Source organism: Muntiacus reevesi, chromosome 8 (assembly GCF_963930625.1).
Source record: "Muntiacus reevesi chromosome 8, mMunRee1.1, whole genome shotgun sequence".
Taxonomy (NCBI): Eukaryota; Metazoa; Chordata; class Mammalia; order Artiodactyla; family Cervidae; genus Muntiacus; species Muntiacus reevesi.
In genome coordinates, this window is record NC_089256.1 from 15,139,929 (window position 1) to 15,159,578 (window position 19,650).

Below are 19,650 nucleotides of genomic sequence, written 5' to 3' on the forward strand. Positions count from 1 at the left end.
ACTGTAAAACACTTTTAAAAATTGATATTTAAGTTTGGTCCCACTAGGTTTTCTGACTAGTCTTGAAGGGTACTTTACCTGTTACTCTTTGTAAATGTAAAATTTGAGCCCTAATTTTAATAACATCTGTCTTTTGTTACACTTTCTCCTCTTTTTAAAGGAAACATTTCCCCTTAATTCTAATATTTCCTGTGAGGTTTGTAAATGTTCTATGGATAATTTAGAACTGAGCTGTTATTAATTTGTTCTGAATAAATGTAGAATTAACTAAAGAGGTTTTTATACAGAATTGGGTTGATTTAGGATTGGACTTGGGAAAAAAGGAAATAGTGATAAGAAAACACAATGCCGATACTGGGACTGTTTCACAAGATAAGATTTCTCTGTCTGTATACGTTTGCATTGTAGTCACTTGCTTGTTTCTGTATCTTACCACTGTAATTACAATGTTCTCTCTGAGTTACACGGAAACCAGAGAAAGCACAGTGAGTCCTTAGCCAGGATATGGTCATGGTTTGTGTGGGAAACACGGAGGAAGTGTACTGACCACAGTATTTGCTTTAAAATTGTTAGATAGCTCCACATGATTGAGTATCACTGAGATTTATTCTTTTGGAATGTTATTTTTATTTTTTAATTGAAGCCACATAGAGCTGACAAAGTTCTCTCACAAATCTGTGTGCTTTGTTACATGCTGTACAATTAGAAATACAGCTAAAAAATACAAAGATACTTTCTTTTTCCATTTATTTTGATTAGTTGGAGGCTAATTACAATATTGTAGTGATTTTTGCCTTACATTGACATGAATCAGCCATGGATTTACATGTGTTCCCCATCCCAATCCCCCCTCCCACCTCCCTCTCCATCCCATCCCTCTGGGTCTTCCCAGTGCACCAGCCCTGAGCACTTGTCTCATGCATCCAACCTGGGCTGCTGATCTGTTTCACCCTTGATAGTATACTTGTTTCAATGCTGTTCTCTCTGAACATCCCACCCTCGCCTTCTCCCACAGAGTCCAAAAGTCTGTTCTATACATCTGTCTCTTTTTCTGTTTTGCATATAGGGTTATCGTTACCATCTTTCTAAATTCCATATATATGCGTTAGTATACTGTATTGGTCTTTATCTTTCTGACTTACTTCACAAAGATCAGTGACCTTTCCTTTAGGCATAAGCACAAAATTGGAGTTTGACTTCTTTAAAAGTTAATAATTTTTCACAGAAACATAATGGATATGCTAATATAAATTTCCAGAGATTGAAATTAGGAATCTGAATTTCACATGGTGAATATTGTAAAATTGAATTCCATAAAATAAATGAATTAATTTGAGGTTATTGGTATTAAGTTCTTATTTTCTTTTGTAACATCTAAGTTTTTACAAATTAGAAATAAGTAGGCTTTTTAAAAGTCATTTTGTTGTTTCTTGAAACTTTTAGAATGTAAGTTATTGTGTAGTATTCTTTTCAAATACATACTTTTTGAAGTTAGACCTTTCAGTATTTAAAATTAAAAGGCTAGGGCCAAACTGGGTAAAGAATCCAGGAAAATGATTTTTCCTTACAAAATGTATAAAATTATTTCCCCCCAAAGTTTTCTTAGCTCATTATCCAACTTAGGTGTCCCTTGCTTAATAGAACATGCTTATCAAAGTTAAGTACTTGAATAATTATGCAAAAAATGACACTGTGAAATTACTTCTTATTTTACTTGGATGTCTGTACTAGCTGGCAGGAAGATAAACTCTTACCAATTAGTTGCAGACCTCCAACTATTACTGGTTTTAAATTCTAAAAAATCCTTCCAAAAAAAAATAAAATAAATAAAAAAAAAATCCTTCCAGCCCCCAAATACTGATAGTTCTGACCATAATTTGATTAAAAATTATTTATATTACAGAAAGGGTAAAAAAGACATATCCTGCCATTTACTGAATGATCCTAAATTTTAAACAGTTTCTAAACAACTAAAATTTATTTCAACAGACATTGGGGTAAAGTGATTTTTCCAAAATAGCAAGTGTTTCAAGTCCTTGGGTTTGTGTCTACCCATTTTGTATTCCTACAAAAGTTTTAAGTGAAGCCATCTGGAGTGATTCCATGGGTTAGTCTTGGAAGTAAGTGAAATTAATAATTTCTCAGCTTTGACCGCTCCACTTTTAAGGAGTGAGTATGTAATCATGGTGCTTGTGTTTAGTGGTCTGGATTTTATTGATGGTTCAACATTTTCCTTGGTAGGACTGGAAGCTGGATATTGGCTTTTCCAACCTTTGTGTATCTTCTTCTCCCTCCTACTGCATTGATCATAAGATGTATAAATTATTACTACTTTTTTTTTTTTTACTGTTGACATACAGTGTTGGTTTCTTTGAAAGTATTTTTAAAGATATACTCTTAACTTTTTTTTTAATATCTAAAAGCCATTTTAAAAAATTAAAACTCATTTTCCGTTACATAAGAAAATATACTATTCACTTATTCACTTAATGGAAATGTTCTTTTCAAATAGGAAAGAAAATCCTCTATTCTGTTAAGATAGAGGAATCCTTATAGATTTGTACAGATATTTGATGGCTTTGGATTCTTTTGAAGGTGTAGACTAAAGATATTAATAAATTGCATTATCATGTTTTATTTCAAAAACAATGAACTAAAAGCCAGTTTTAGTTCTGTTTGTTACCTGGAGAGAAAACCATGAGTTCAGAAGCTAAAAAGAAAATAGAATAATCCTATTAATTTTGACTAGTATATGAAAATTAAATCTTTTTCTACTAATGTAATGGTAGTTCTTTTTGTTTGTTTAGCTACACAGAGGTAAGCAGGGAACAATAAAATGCACCACAGTCTCCTGTGGTCGTTCTTTTCTAGTTGTATGTTTGTGAAGTTAGAAAATTTAAACGGGACAGAAAAGTACAAAATGTAGGTCTTCCACCTATAAAAGTAACCACCCTAAACAATTTCTTATGACTCTTTACCAGTAAGAAGAAGAACACATCCAAATATATCTAATTTTCAAAAACCGTTTTTAAAAATAATTTTTACTGGAGTATAGTTGATTCACAGTGTTGTGTTAGTCTCTGCTGGGCAGCAGAGTGAGTGAGTTATCCATCCACACGTGTCCACTGTTTTAGGTCCTTTTCCCATGAGTAGGTCATTGCGCAGTACTGATCTGAGTCCCTGTGCCGTACAGTAAGTTCTTGTTGGTTATTTTGTGCAGTAGTGTGTGTCAGTCTGTCTCCTGGTTTATGCCTCTTTCCCTTCTCCCTGTAGTAACCATGAGTTTGTTTTCTACGTCTTTGACTCTATTTCTGTTTTGTAAAGAGGTTTATTTGTATGATTTTTTAAGATTCCACATATGACCTTATCATGTGATATTTGCCTTTCTCTGTCTGACTTAATTCACTCAGTATGACAATCTCTAGGTTCATCTTTATTGCTGAAAATGGTGTTATTTCATACTTTTTATGGCTGAGTAATATTCCATGTATATATGTACCACATCTTCTTTATCCATTCCTGTTGATGGACATCCAAATAAATTTGATTTTGAAATATAGCTGATCACATAAGCACAGTTTTTTACTTTGCTTTTAAAATTTAATGTATCTTGTAAATAGTCCTCTGTCAGTGCATATAAATCTGACTTTTTAAATTAAGATATCTGCATAATGTTCTTGCATGGTAAAATTTAACTAGGTCTCTGTTGATGGGCACTTTGGTCTTTGGTTGTTTTGAGTTTTTTGCTGTTACAATTGAACAGCATTCTTGTTAAGTTATGTATAGATGAGTTTTTGTGAGTAGACTTTTAGCAGTGGAATTGATGATGGTACATGGTATATGTATTTAAAAATTTTGTTAGATGTTGCTTCTTCTGTCTACCCAAGATGGTCTTCATGAGCCTGTTTCCTTACACTCTTGCCCAAACTGGCAGGTTGCTGACTTTTCTGTCTCTTCAAATCTTAAGAGGAAAATTGCATCTCCTAGTTTAATTTGCCGGTGACTCAAATGGTAAAGACTCCCCCTGCAAGGCAGGTGACCCGGGTTCTATCCCTAGGTTGGGCAGATCTCCTGGAGAAGGGAATGGCTACCCACTCCCTTGAGAATTCTTGCCTTGAGAAGTTCCATGGACAGAGGAGCCTGGCGGGCTACAGTCTGTGGGGTCACAAAGAGTCAGACACAACTGAGCGACTTTTACAGTTGAATTTGCATTTCTTTATTTAGGAACGAGGCAGAAAATCCTTTTTTAATTTTGCTGATTCTTTGTATTCTTTTCTAAGTAAACTGTTTATATCCTTTGCCTCTTTTTCAAATGTGTTTTCCTGTTGTATGAGCTCTAAGGGAGGTGGGGGAATTGGCCCTTTATATGCCTTATGTGTTGCAGATATTCATCCAGTCTGTTACTTTGTCTACTTTGTTTCTGAAACCTTATTTAATTTCAACTTTATGTAGTGAAGCTTATCCTTATTGGCGTTTGTAAATATTGACCTTGTCAGTGAGATTCTGTGTACTACAGTAGAATTTTAGGCTAGACCTGTTTAGATTTACCTGAAACTTTTCATGAAAATTTACCATATGGTCTGTTATTCAGTCACTAAGTCATGTCTGACTTTTTGTGACCCCATGAACTATAGCGCACCAGGCTGCTCTGTGTACCACTATCTCCTGGAGTTGGCTCCAACTCATCTCGATCAAAATTCCAGCAGGTTTTTCTCATAGAAATAGAAAAACGGATGCTAAAATTAATGTGGAAAGTTATAGCCAGAATAATCTTGAAAGAGAACAAATTTGGAGAATTTATAGTATACTTGATTTTTAGATATACTGGAAAGCTACAGTAATCAAGAAAGTGTTATATAGACTTAAGATTGATGGAACAGATTCAGTTCAGTTCAGTTCAGTCGCTCAGTTGTGTCTGACGCTCTAGAACACCATGAATTGCCACACGCCAGGCTTCCCTGTCCTTCATTATCTCCCAGAATTTGCTCAGACTCAGACGTCCATTGGTCAGTGATGCCATCCAACCATCTCACCCTCTGTAGCCCTCTTCTTCTCTTGCCTTTAATCTTTCCCAGCATCAGGGTCTTTTCCAGTCTGTCAGCTCTTCATATCAGGTGGCCTAAGTATTGGAGCTTCAGCTTCAGCAACAGTCCTTCCAGTGATTATTCAGAGTTAATTTCCTTTAGGATTGGCTGGTTTCATCTCCTTGCAGTCCAAGGGACTCTCAAGAATCTTCTTTAGCACCATAATTCAAAAGATCAGTTCTTTGGCTCTCAGCCTTCTTTGAGATAGTTCCTTACTAATATCAGAAAATATTGGTGTCATAAGTGTAATATTATCGTACTATATACGACAATATTTTTTTCTTTATATACAGATCAAGCTTCTGAAATTCAGGTGACAATGATGCTCACCGAAAGTTGTAAGCTCCGAGGTCTTCATCACAGGTGAGAGGAGAAACCACTCAGCATTTAAGTGTTAATTACACTTAATATATGGTAACATAGTATGCTATGTTTTTAAAAATGTTGTAATGTGTTCTTAATTGAAAGCCTTTTTGGAATAGCTTAATTTTTTTCCTAAATATGAAAATGAAATTTATGCTCATTGCACAAAATTTAAAAACATAATAAAATGTAAAGAGTATGTAAGCCCACATCTAGATAATTATAGCTGAGCTTTTAGGAAAGGTTTTATATTTATGTGTATATTTCCCTTTAAAAAGTAGGATAATGATATACGTATGCTAAAAAAATATTTGTTATGAAATTTTGCCCATATAGAGCAGGGGTCCCCAGGCCTGTTAGGAACTGGGCTGAACTGCAGGAAGTGAATGGCAGGTGATCCAGCAAAGCTTCATCTCCCGCTCCTCATTGCTCAGTTTACCACCTGAATCCCCCCACCCCCGCCTCATCTGTGAATAAATTGTCTTCCACAAATCCAGTCCCTGGTGCCAAGCAGATTGGGGACCTCCAATGTAGAGTACCAAAGACCAGAATATAAACACCAATAAGCCTACAGCCTAAATTCGTTGATAGTTTACATTTTGCCATTTGTGCTGTGCATGTGTATGTATCATTCATCTATTTAGATAGATATAGATGGATAGGTATTTGTGATTGTGGAAATATTTTAAACTAAATTGGATACCTCAGCACTTTTCAATGCATTTCCAACATGCATTTTTCCAAAACGTTGAGAATATTTTCCTACAAAATCATAACACTATTATCTTTAATAAGGTTAGCATCGTTCTTGATATAGCAAAAAGATGTATTTAACTTTTCATGTAAGTAACTATAGATTCATATCCATATTTAAAAATACTGCTTGTAGTTCATTTAATGGATGCATCAAATTTTATTTAACCAGTCTCTTACCATTAGTTTTCAGTATGATTTTTTTTTAAAGATACATATAGTTCTATTATATGAAGAAATTTTTTTAAAAGCTTGATAGCAGTCCTTTTCCAGAGCTATAACAAGATATTCTAACTTCTGAGCCAAAAAAGGCATAATTATAGTATCACATTATGTAGTGGTATCAGTGTCTGGGCAAGGTGTTTGTTGTTGTTTTAAAGCACTGTACAGAGTCAGTTTAATTTGTGTGCCTACTTGAAATTTGGTCATGTATGTTTGAAAAATGGGAGGGTGACCATCCTTATTGGAAGATATTTATAGACTTCTAGGGAAAAAAAAAGTAATGTGTGCAAAAGGCATTATACATTGTAATTTCTGTGTACTTGAGCAGTTACTTGAGTTCTGCCAAAAAATGACTATGCAGTTTTATTTTTGAATTTTATTTATACTTCAGTTCATATTTAAAAGAATTTGAGGACCTAAAAAGGCAACTATAGTAAAATAAAAAAAATGGTAATGAAAACAAAACTGAGTTTTATGGCATTTTGATGCTGGAAAAACCAACAATAAGGAGACAAAGCAACTCTTAGCTTCTGGGCAAGCAAGGCTGAAGGAAGTATTAAAATTTGTTAAATCTCAGTATTAGAAGAGAAAGAAATATACATGTTTCCTGGTGGAGAAAAGATTTTCTGGCTTCATACTCTGAAACAGATATCTCATTAGGTTTATCATATATTTGGGACATTGATTAAGTTAATGGACATTGAAAATAAAGCAGCCAGAGAATTTTGAAAAAATTGACCACACAGTAATGAGGGGCAAAAAATGTCCTTTTGAAGGATTAAAGTCCTGTACTTTTAAGAATATTACCTTCTGTTGGCCTGATTCACTGATTTAGTCCAAGAATAGAACTCATTTGAAGAGGAATGGATAGATAACTCATTCCTTAGATTATATTTTCTGAAAAAAGCTACATTTTATTTCCTCTGAGTAACAAAATAAGAACTATGTAATGGTGAACTGGGAAATGTTATTGCCGACAGTGTTGCGAGTACTCGATTTATCATGCTGACGCTCGGGGGAAGAACCAAAATGTTAAATACTGGTATATAATGTTAACCTAATACTTAGGTGCTTAGCTAGTATTCTTACCCTGATGAAAGATCTGTACCACATCAGCACAAAAGTGGGTGGCAGGGATAAAAATAGACAAAGCCAGAATTTTCTCACGAAGCAGTTTTATATCCATGGTAGCCCAAAGGTGCTTTGGCTGAAAAATGTTCAGAGCAAGCATTTGTAGCATTTTCTCAGGCATTTTAAGCTACAGGATTTTCCAGCATCCAATTAGGATGAATTAGTAGCCCCAAGATACCCTAAGGTGGTGGAATGGGGTGACTTACTGAATTAGGGTTATTTGTTACTGCACACTCAGTGATTAGGGGAAGTCTTCTAAAGATAGGTTATGGTTTGATCCTGACTAATTGTTCTTTCCAGTCATAAAGTGATACCAGGACTCCTCGGTTTTAAATTAGCAAAACACATTGTTAATATGTAGAACATATATGGTTCTTTCTACTCACTGTAGGAATTTATTTCATTTATAAGGGGACTAGGGTCTACAGTACATTTCTTTTTGACCCTAATGCCTAGACTGTAAGAAAATTAGAGATACCAAGGGAATATTTCATGCAAAGATGGGTACAATAAAGGACAGAAATGTCATGGACCTAACAGAAGCAGAAGATATTAAGAAGAGGTGGCAAGAATACACAGAAGAACTATACAAAAAAGATGTTCATGACCTAGATAACCATGATGGTGTGATCACTCACTTAGAGCCAGACATCTTAGAATGCGAAGTCAAATGCTGAGAATGCTGAGAAAACTCAGCAGTGGCCACAGAACTGGAAAAGGTCAGTTTTCATTCCACTCACAAAGAAGGACAATGCCAAAGAATGTTCAAACTACTGCACGATTGCACTCATCTCACACGCTAGCAAAGTGATGCTCAAAATTCTCCAAGTCAGGCATCAATAGTACATGAACCGTGAACTTCCAGATGTTCAGGCTGGATTTAGAAAAGGCAGAGGAACAAGAGATCAAATTGCCAAGATCCATGGGATCATCGAAAAAGCAAGAGAGTTCCAGAAAAACATCTGTTTCATTGATTACACCAAAGCCTTTGACTGTGTAGATCACAACAAACTTGGGAAAATTCTTCAAGAGATGGGAATACCAGACCATCTGACCTACCTCGTGAGAAATCTGTATGCAGGTCAAGAAGCAACAGTTAGAAGTGGGCATGGAACAACAGATTGGTTCCAAATTGGGAAAGGAGTACGTCAAGGCTGTGTATTGTCACCCTGCTTATTTAACTTATATATAGAGTACATCAAGTGAAATACCAGGCTGGGTAAAGCACAAACTGGAATCAAGATTGCTGGGAGAAATATCAGTAACCTCAGATATGCAGATGACATTACCCTTATGGCAGAAAGTGAAGAGGAACTGAAGAGCCTCTTGATGAAAGTGATTGAGGAGAGTGAAAAAGCTGGCTTAAAACTCAACATTCAGAAAACAAAGATCGTGGCATCTGGTCCCATCACTCCATGAAAAATAGATGGGAAAACAATGGAAACAGTGACGGACTTTATTTTTGGGGCCTCTAAAATCACTGCAGATGGTGACTGCAGCCATAAAATTAAAAGATGCTTGCTCCTTTGAAGAAAAGCTATGACCAACCTAGACAGTACATTAAAAAGCCTAGACATTACTTTGCTTACAAAGGTCTGTCTAGAAAAGCTATGGTTTTTCCAACAGTCATGTATGGATGTGAGAGTTGGACTATAAAGAAAGCTGAGCACCAAAGGATTGTTGCTTTTGAATTATGGTATTGTAGAAGACTCCTGAGAGTCCCTTGGACTGCAAGGAGATCAAATCAGTTTATCCTAAAGGAAATCAGTCCTGAATATTCATTGGAAGGACTGATGCTGAGGCTGAAGCTCCAATACTTTGGCCACCTGATGTGAAGAACTGACTCATTTGAAAAGACACTGATGCTGGGAAAGATTGAAGGCCGGAGGAGAAGGGGATGACAGAGGATGAGATGTTTGGATGGCATCACCGACTTGATGACATGAGTTTGAGCAAGCTCTGGGAGTTGGTGATGGACAGGGAATCTTGGTATGCTGCAGTCCATAGGGTTGCAAAGAGTTGGACACAACTGAGCGACTGAACTGAACTGTCTAGACTGCTCATGGCTGTATGTATGCTTTTGTTTATTCATTGTTTTGTTCTCCTTTATTAAGTGCCCATTTTACACTTGGAACACTGCCAGGCATGAGGGTTAAAAATGAATAATGATCTTCAGTAATCAGATTATAGAATTTATCAAGCAAACTCAATATACTCAGCAACAAATGACACCTGGTTTCTGATTTTACCTTTTTTAAAAAACTAGGTTTGTTATGTAATTCATTATGTTTACTTTATTTTTTACCTTCTATGATTAAGAGTTGTAAAGTACTGAAATATTTTAAAGCATTTTGAAATTCTTTTCACTCCTTTTTCCAGTGGAATTTTTGAGAATAATTTTTATTATAAGTTAAAATAGCTGTATAAATAAAAGATAGCTATCAGTTTACTTAAATTCCATTAGGACTGCTTTATAAAAAGTACTTGTGCTGTTTTCTTGTGGTTTGACTCTCCATTGGCCCAAGAGTGCCTGATGGTAGGCACTTTGCTGAATGCCTCACGGCTCTCACTCTGCAGGCCCACTCGGCAAGACGGAGAATTGTACTAGTTCTTGTCTCAACTCCCCCTGGAACCTATCTTTCCTTTATACCTTTCCTTTATACACCTGCTTCTGCTCCCATCCACTCTTTTTATACATCCCAGACCTTCCTCTTTATCATCCTTCCCTTTATAAACTGGGCAAAATGAAGAGCAGCCATCTGTTCTCGGAAACATTTTTGTGCAGCTTGTTATTTCTCCTGGAGGGCTTTTAAATAAAGAATAAATGCTTTGATCTTGTCCAGAAAACTTACTGTGCTTGAGTCAGATTCCTTTAACTCTGCTCAGTGAATTTCAGTCATGAGGAAAGGAGTAGAAAAATAATTTTGAAAGTTAAAGAGATTGGACAGCTCTCCACATATCTCTGAAGTCATAGTAGGTTCACTTAAACCTGAGTGCACACCTGTTCATCATTTTTTCCACTTTTATTGAGAAATAATTGACATATCACTGTATAAGTTTAAAACATACAGCATGGTTTGATTTATATATATTGTGAAATGATTACTGCAGTAGGTTCAGCTAACATTATCTTCTTATATAGATATAGTAAAAGGGAAAGAAAGAATAAAGAAAAAGTTTCCTCCTTGTGATGAAAGCTCTTAGGATTTACTCTCTTAACCACTTCCCTGTACATTCTACAGCAGTTTTAGCTGTAGTCATCAGGTTGTATATTACCTCCCTAGTGCTTATAATGAGAAGTCTGTACCTTTTGATCACCTCCCTCCAGTCCTCCTGCTGCGGTCATTTTAGGATGTGTGGGACTTGGTGTGAAAAGAAGCTCTGTCTTGCTCCCCTGGTAGGGAATATCCAATGATCCAGGAAAAACAGTTTTAGAATCAGATGAAGACTTGAATTTTTCCTTCATGTGCTTGCTGTTGTTCTTGGCAGATACCCTTATCACTTACCTCTGCATGGATTACCTCCCCTGTGAAGTGGAACTAATCATCGTTGCCACTCCCAGGCTGTAATACAGGCAGAAGCCTTACAGAGAGGTTACCACATACAGGTTTACAGATCTAGTCTTCATTTTCCTGGCTCCTCAGGGTCGGTGCTTTCCCTCTTAGTAGCTCCTCACAGCGGAAGGCGGGCCCATAGCTTTCACTTGTGCACTGTTGGGCCAAAATTGTGTGACTGTGGTTTTAGTAGATATATACTCAATTGAAACAACTTAGGAAATACAGAAAAGCAAAGTAGGAGTGATCTAAAGTCTCACAACTCAGACAACAACTCTTGGCACATTTCTGTGCAGAGTTTTATTATTTATCTACTATATTTGTAATTATCCTGCAAACATGTGAGTTTTGTATCTTGCTTTCCTATAAAGGAAGCTTTTACTCCCATTCTCATAGCATCTCTTTGTGACTATTTGTTTTGTATACTAGCCTATTATTTGACTGTACTTTCTTACTTTTGGACAATCATGTTGTTTGCAACTTTTTACTAATAATCCTGCATTAACTATCCTTGTTCATATAGCTTTATGTTGAATAATGTTTCCTTATTAATATGCTTAGAGACAATTTTCTAAGTTAAGGAGGAGAAGTTTTTTTAAGGTTGTCATTTGGTATTATTTTTCAGATATTTATTAAATGCTTATTTCTGTGACACAGAATACAAAGCATTGGGTATTTTAAAAAGTTCACTTTGGTTTTTGCCATCTAGGAATTTTCAGCTTATTGGGGGAAATGAGGTATTAATAATTATGTAAAAATATAACTTTGGGAAAATTATTTCCAGGTATCAATGGAAGAGATGTCACTAGGCATAGGATGTATGTATTTATGTCTGCCCTGGAGATTTTAAAAGGAACAAGTTTGTTTTTTTTTTTTAAATTACATGCTTGGCTTTTTGCATATCACAGCAACTTTGTATGGTTGGGGGCCCTATGTTAGAGGTGTGGAAACTAAGGCCAAGAAAGATGGTCACACAGACAATAAATGGTAAAATTTAGGATTTAGTAATCTCATGTGAACTGCTAAGAATTCCTTGGCTTTGTGAGATAGTTTCAGGCTCTTGATTTTCATATTCTTTTCTGTAGACTGCATTGGGGCCTTTTTTTTTTTTTAAGTGTTGATAATGAACCAAGTAAGCTATTATCATATGCTCATGATCAAGTAATTTTTTTGGTCTCTCTGATTACCTTTTAGAGTAACAATTTAGTGTGGCTAGAGTAGTATCTTAGAAGAATCTAGTCCACAGGAAACAGATTTTGAGTTTTTTCCCTATCAAAAAAGTGGATACATGGGAAGCATTAAAGTCTATTCTAAAAGAGCTTTATAATTTTACATTTTAAATGGTTATATGTTTTTAAATAAGTTTGAGATTTTCTTGTTTTCTTTTAGGTTATCTGTATTTTACTACTTTTAATTAAAAATAGCCCCCTGAAGTTTCAGATTTCACTTGTCTTCTCCTGATTTCTTATTATTTTATAGAAATCTTCTTCCTATTACCAATGTGTGTATAGAAGAAGGAGAAAAGCCCATGGTGATATTGCCTTACATGAATTGGGGGAATCTTAAATTGTTTTTACGACAGTGCAAATTAGTAGAGGCCAATAATCCGCAGGTGAGAAAAATTTGCCCAAATACCAATTATTTGCCAGTAGCTTCTAAATAATATCTTTGAAAGTAGACGTTAACATTCTTGAATACAAACTGTTTAGAAGTCTGCAAAAAGAAACTCACAGTGAACCAGAAGGTGTTGCTAACCTGTTGATTTAGAGGAAGATGGTTTGTGATTCCTGTCTTGAGGCTGGTGCTGAAGGTTTTCCCTGTGTAACTATTGTGTGTTATTCATAACCACCTCAGACCCTCTGTAACACCATTTCAGTCATTTTCCTGATAATTCTTTGAAGGTAGTTGGACTAGATCTTCCTTCTAGAAATGAAAATAGACCTTACAGAGGTCGTACTCCCCCCCAAAACTGGTGATAGCTGGAAGTATACATTGTGGGGAATAATTTGATAACCAGGATTTCCAACAAGTTGTTGGAGGCTGTGCCCATCAGCATCATCTGGGGAAAAATTTCATTCCTTAACCTACAGTATGGGCACACTGGCTTGAGAGAGCACATCAGAGTTAGCTGTAAACTTGCATTAGTTTGAAAATGGTCCCTAGGGGATAACCTCCTATAAAATAACAAGTTATTGAATTATAAACATTAGAAATATTACCTGGAGAATTCAACATTAATTGATCAGATGTTTATTGAGCCACTATTGTATATTCTAGATGTTGGGGTGATATACCTAACAGATGAGAGAGAGTAAACTAAATGGTCAACAATGATAAGGACTATAGTAGATATAAGAAGCTATGGGAACATATTCTTAATCAAGAAGTAGCTTTTTAAAACTCAGTGTGCAGGTATAAAGAAAGTATTTGGGGATGGAGTAAGATGTGGGATAAAATAAACAATGACCGTCAGTGTTTTTGTGCTAACCACAAGCATTGTCCTTTTCTGTTACCTCAGGCAATTTCTCAACAAGACCTGGTCCACATGGCTATTCAGATTGCCTGTGGAATGAGCTATCTGGCCAGAAGGGAAGTCATCCACAAAGACCTGGCTGCTAGGAACTGCGTGTAGGTGCCATGACTTGTCACTGTGGTTTGATGTTTAGTGCTCCCTGGATTTGGGATTCTCTCGAGGAGTCACAGTGGGAATTGTGTTGTATTTAAGAGTGACTGTGCTCCTTATTTTTTCAATATGCTGATTGTATTTGATGTTCATGTCTTTACTTTTCAGCATTGATGACACACTTCAAGTTAAGATCACAGACAATGCCCTCTCTAGAGACTTGTTCCCTATGGACTACCATTGTTTGGGAGACAATGAAAACAGGCCGGTTCGGTGGATGGCTCTTGAAAGTCTGGTTAATAATGAGTTCTCCAGCGCTAGTGACGTGGTAAGTGCTAAGACGCCCACATAGCAACAAAATGTAGAAGAGGCTCCAAACATTTTTAGAATGTTTTCCAATTTTTTTGATCCAGTATCTGTTCCCCCCAATTTTTTATTCAGAAAGCAAGTGTAGTTAGCTCCCTGTCAGCTGATTTGTGGAGCTGAGCTGTGACCCAAACCACGGATCATCACTGTGTGTAACCTCATTCCATCCTCACAATAACCTGTGAGAGAGAGGTAGACACCATCCCAGTTTTAAAGGTAATGATATTGAAGATAGGCTATTTTAAGTCTCAGAGTGACCAAATGGCTGTCATATAGTAAAGATTTATTGTTTTCTTTTTGTCAAATGACCTTTTCCAAGTTTTATGGCCTGTATAATTTATAATTCCCCAGATGTCACTCTTTTCCCTTTTGTCAGTGTCTAGGTAGTTCTGCTCATTCAAGGAGATAATATAGTGGGATCCTTTAAACTTAACAATGTATAGTTTCAGAAGCCACATTTAATTGGTGTGTATTTTGCAGATATTTTAATTGTTTTTAATTTCTGTCACGTTTTAGTTTGATTTGGAAAATTATTTTTCTGTCTCTTGCTTACTGCGCTGTATTATTATAGCTGAATATTTAGAGATCAGGTAAAACTTCTGCTTACAAGTCCCCTGTATCAACCAGGATCTGTTAGTGTTGTTGCATGTAAAATTTTGTAGGGTAATTTGCTTCAAAGTTTCAGCTGTAAAAATCAGACTTACCACATCACTGTTCCTGGGTCTCAGCGATTTATTTTATTTATAGTATAGGGTTACCCTTTTACTAAATTTGTGTCATTTAAGGACTTCTCATTTAATACACACTTTTTTTCAGTGTACTAGTGTCCTGTGACTGCTGTTGTTAACCGTTGGTGGTAAAACAGCAGAGATTTATTCTCTCACAATTGAATTCCGGAAGTCACATGTTTGAAATCAGGGCGTAGGCAGGACCATGCTCCGTCCAGAGCCCCGAAGGGAGAAACTTTCCTTGCCTCTTCCAGCTTCTGGTGGCTGTTGGTGTTCCTTGGCTTGCGGTTGCATCTCTCTGCTCCATGTTCACGTCATCTTATCCTCTATGTGCTTGTCTCTCAAAACTCCCTCTGCCTCTCTCACAGTGATATGTATGACGACATTTCGGACTCACCTCAAAATCTAGAAGTTACTGCTGGCTCTCAAGGTCCTTAATTTAATCACATGTTTTGTCATATAAGGTGATATTTATAGGTTTCAGGGATCACAGTGTGGACATATCTTGGTTGCCACCGTTCAATTCACCCCTCAGTAATTGAAGTTATTTAATATTTCCTTGTTGAAAAGCAGATATTCCAGTTTAAAACCTTTGAAATGAGAATGATTTATTTGGGGAGAAACCCTCTCTTGTTACTATAATCTTTTACTTAAAATTTGTTTTCTCTTTTTCAGAAGTTAGGTTGGCTATTAGACATATTGTGCTTTTCTGCAAACCATGTGTCTTGATAAAATGTACTTACTTGATGTGAATGAACAATTTACACGTGTACTTTTTAAAGATTTTTTTTTCCCCCTGTAAATGAAGGTCTTTCATTATGCATGTCTACAAAATGCTTTTTTAACTTAAACACAGCTACTCTCTGGGAAAAAAAAGCAAAACAACTTCTCTGACACTTGTCAGATAGGCAGAGTAAATATGGGTAATGGGTACTTCCCTGGTTGTCCAGTGGTAAGCCTCTGTGCTCCCAACGCAGGGGCCCAGTTTCGATCCCTGGTCAGGGAACTAGATCCCACATGGCGAAACTAACAGTTCGCAGTCTACAACTCAAGATCCCACATGATACGACTAAGACCCAGTGCAGCCAAATAAACAAAAATAAATATTAAAAAAAATATGGATGATGATAAGAAGGATGTTTTTTGCTTCATGGAGCAGCTGCAAAGGTTAATAGTGGATAGAAACTAGCTTCATGTTGCCACAGTCTTTCCCAGCCAGAGGCACGGGTTCTGCTGGAGAATGGATAGAAGTGGGAGAAATAAATGCTGATTCTTAGATACAGAGCCCTGAGGGTTCAGTTTGTATGCAGTGGGGAACTAGATCTAGTCTGTTCTTCCAGAGCTGTGATAATAAAACTTCTCTAACATTAATGTCACAAAGTTAAAATTCCAACTAAAGCAGTACAGATACAGAAAGCAGCTTACATAATTCCGTAGTTACGTAAAGAGAGCCTGGACTTCTTTGCAGGGAAGGAGGGGTCGCTTGTTTGTTTTTTATGTTTATATTTCTCATGATATTTTAAAAAAGGAAGGCAGGATTTAGGCCAGCACACAGCTGCTGTATTGAATGACAGTAAGGACCAGTTATACTCAAGTGCTTGTTTTTCAGGTTGCCAAACCTGTGTTCAGAAGTTCTGAATAGTAGATGAAATACCAGTTTCTACACTAAGCAAAACTGTTTTCATGGGGGTGAAAATTGAGTTTAACTTGGGTATTAGAACATAATTCTAAAACATAATGTCAGTTGAATTAGAGCTGTATGGTTTTCAAGTTCACCCCTGTAGTAGGAAAGCCTACATATGAACACTTTTGAATGCAGAAAAGTAAAAGAAACTTTCCTTACATTTTCTTTGAAAATATCATTCCATAGTTGATTTAAAAGATTAATTCATTCATCTCTTTCAGATGTTAATATTCTTTTCAATAGTTGATTTTAAAATTTTATGATTTTATTTCTTATTGAAATATAGCATAGTTGCCTTAGCAGAAATGAGGTGGCAGTCATGGTGAACTCAAAACTAGTCTAACAGGCAGGAAACCCAAAGATACTTCTGAGATTATAATCATCAGGAATGCCATGTAACTTAAAGAGATTGGGGATTGTTTGATTATTCTCTTAGAAAAATTTTCAGAGGGGTATACATGATGGTACTGTTTGCTCACACAGTGAAAACCACCAAATGTGCATGTTTAACTTAATGTATCTGCTTATTTCTGTGTTTAAGTATTCCATTGTATATTTAAGCCATATTAGGAAATTTTTTAAGGAGATATTTTTAGTAACACCTTGCATATTTCACAGGAACTTCAGAGTAAAAATTAGATGATACACTTAAACTAATGAGGTTTCAGTTAATAATACATTTCTAAGCAATATGATCTGCAGTACACTGTGCTGTATTAGCTGGCAAAGTCCATGTAGAGCATACATTGCTTAGTTAAGCAAATATTTCAAAATCATACTTAGGATCAGTTACTGTTAATGATATTTTACAAATTTTACAAGAGCTCATATATGAGAACTTGCCTTCTGTCAGTATGCAGTCATATCAAATACCCTGTTACTTGATCACTTGATGGCTTTATTTTTAAAAATCACTGCAGTCTTACTGGTAAGAAGCTTAACAGGAAAATTACTTTAAAATCATCTCTACTTTTAGTGTGTCTTAGCATAAACTTGAAATATCTGTGTGACCCAAGTTCTTCGGAGCAGTATTTAGAATATGATAGTGAGCATACCCGTTGATTTACATTTAACATGGTCAGATCCTAAAAGGTTCAGATTTTTCTTCTTTAGATTCTTATAATGTCATTTCTTTTAAGATAGACATATTTTTCCCTTTAACATCTTTTTCTTGAATAATTGAGATTGAAAGGAATGGGAATACCTTTCTGTTTCCTATGACTCTAATGGGACTATTTAGTGTAAAAATCCAGCCTTTCAGTTTTGTGAGATTGAATATTTTTTGATTTCTTATATTAAAGCACACGTGTTAAATTGCTTTTTAACTTTGGTATTGAAAATGTATAATCATATATTCTGATCCCGCTCTTCCTTTATGGATGGAGTTGGTTTTTTTTAATTTTGAAATTTTTAATTTTATATTGGCATATAGACGTTTAATAATGTTGTGATAGTTTCAGGTGGACAGCAAAAGTACTCAACCATACATAACGTGTGTCCCTTCTCCTGGACTTGGAATTTTAGAAAACGACATTTAGCAGTCTACTTTTGGGCTGTAAAACTTGATTCAGAGTCAAATACAAAATAAGTAATGTAACCCCATTCCCACCAAAATATCTATGCATATAAAATACCTGTTTTAGCTATTAATGTAACATCTAACAAATGATATTACTGCCTTGGAAGGGACATTTTCTCTGCCCTTTAAAAGACCCTTAATATTTTTGCATTCCTTTATATTTAAAAGTTCTCCTTGGAAATACATTAATGTTTTCCATCTTAAAAATAATACATTGCATTTCTGGCTTGTGTTTTAACAGTTTTTCCTGGAAGGATTCAATATTTCACTATGTTGAGATTCTTAAAATGTTAATAAAAACTTTTAACTGTTAAACGTAGGAAATACGCACAATTAGATTTGACTAGTAATAAATCTCTAATATTATTCTAAGATATGATGTCATCCTAACCATTCTTAAGAATTTCTGGATATTGTTTTTATCCTGTTTTCATCAGATGTGGTACTGCCATAGTTTTTTTTTGTTTGGTGACTTTCTTTTCCTTTATTTGAAAACAGATTTCTTGATTTATATCTTCTTTGAATTATTTAGCTAATTATAGTAGCTAACATAATTCTGCTAAGAGGCTACCTTATATTAAGAGACAAATGCAATCAGGAATGCACAATTAAGAGTTTTTCATGGTAGTTTTCTTGTCATTGTGGTATTACATAGTGTTTAGAAAATATTTTCTTGGGAAAAACAAATCAAGGAAATGATTTCCATGCTAGTCATATCAGTGTGATTTGTGGCAATGAGGAGATCCTTTAAGGTATTTGAACAGTTTTTTAGGGTGTAGGGCATATGAAAAGTGGGCTTCCCTGGTGGCCCAGATGGTAAAGAATCTACCTGCAATACAAGAGACCCAACTTTGATCCCTGGGTTGGGAAGATCCTCTGGAGAAGGGAATGGCAACCACTCCAGTATTCTTGCCAGGAAAATCCCATAGCCAGAGGAGCCTGGCAGACGACAGTCCATGGGGTTGCAAAGAGTCAGACACGACTGAGTGACAACATTTTCACTTTTTACACATGAAAATGTATTCTTTGACATTATTTTTTTTGTGGACATAAGAGATTATTTCTAGAAGAAGGAGAGAAATCTGTAAGTCATCCAGATATTCTGTTTGGTGCAGAGTGCTTCTTATTACTCCTATTTGCCCAGTGCCATGGAAAGTCACTGCCAAAATCCTGAACAGACTCAAGCAGAAGAAAGTCATGTTGGTAATATACCCAGGAAGAGTGGTCTTTTGAACTGCTGTGATACTGTGGTATCAGACAGAGAGCTATAGTTTTGAGAGAAGGCTTATTATTTTTAAAAGAACAGAAGATGTTCCATTTAATGCTACTCCTTTATTATTAATTTTCAAATAATACTTAGTCCCATGACTTATTTTGTTTCCATTATGGTTGACATTTTATACATCAAACAATCTTACAGACATTTTTTTTTTCATTTATTTTTATTAGTTGGAAGCTAATTACTTCACAACATTGCAGTGGGTTTTGTCATACATTGGCATGAATCAGCCATGGAGTTACATGTATCCCCCCTCCCAACTCCCTCTCCACCCGATTCCTCTG

General features: G+C 35.7%; 1 protein-coding gene across 2 annotated transcripts in view; it reads left to right on the plus strand.

The window, feature by feature from the left end:
* RYK (receptor like tyrosine kinase) overlaps positions 1-19,650 on the plus strand; it is a 115,380-nt gene that overhangs the window by 59,911 nt on the left and 35,819 nt on the right. For both annotated transcript variants that reach the window (XM_065942386.1, XM_065942385.1), the window contains exons 10-13: positions 5,378-5,447; positions 12,587-12,719; positions 13,626-13,735; positions 13,899-14,058. In XM_065942386.1, coding sequence (XP_065798458.1) covers positions 5,378-5,447; positions 12,587-12,719; positions 13,626-13,735; positions 13,899-14,058 — 473 coding nt within the window. The remainder of the gene's footprint in view (positions 1-5,377; positions 5,448-12,586; positions 12,720-13,625; positions 13,736-13,898; positions 14,059-19,650) is intronic.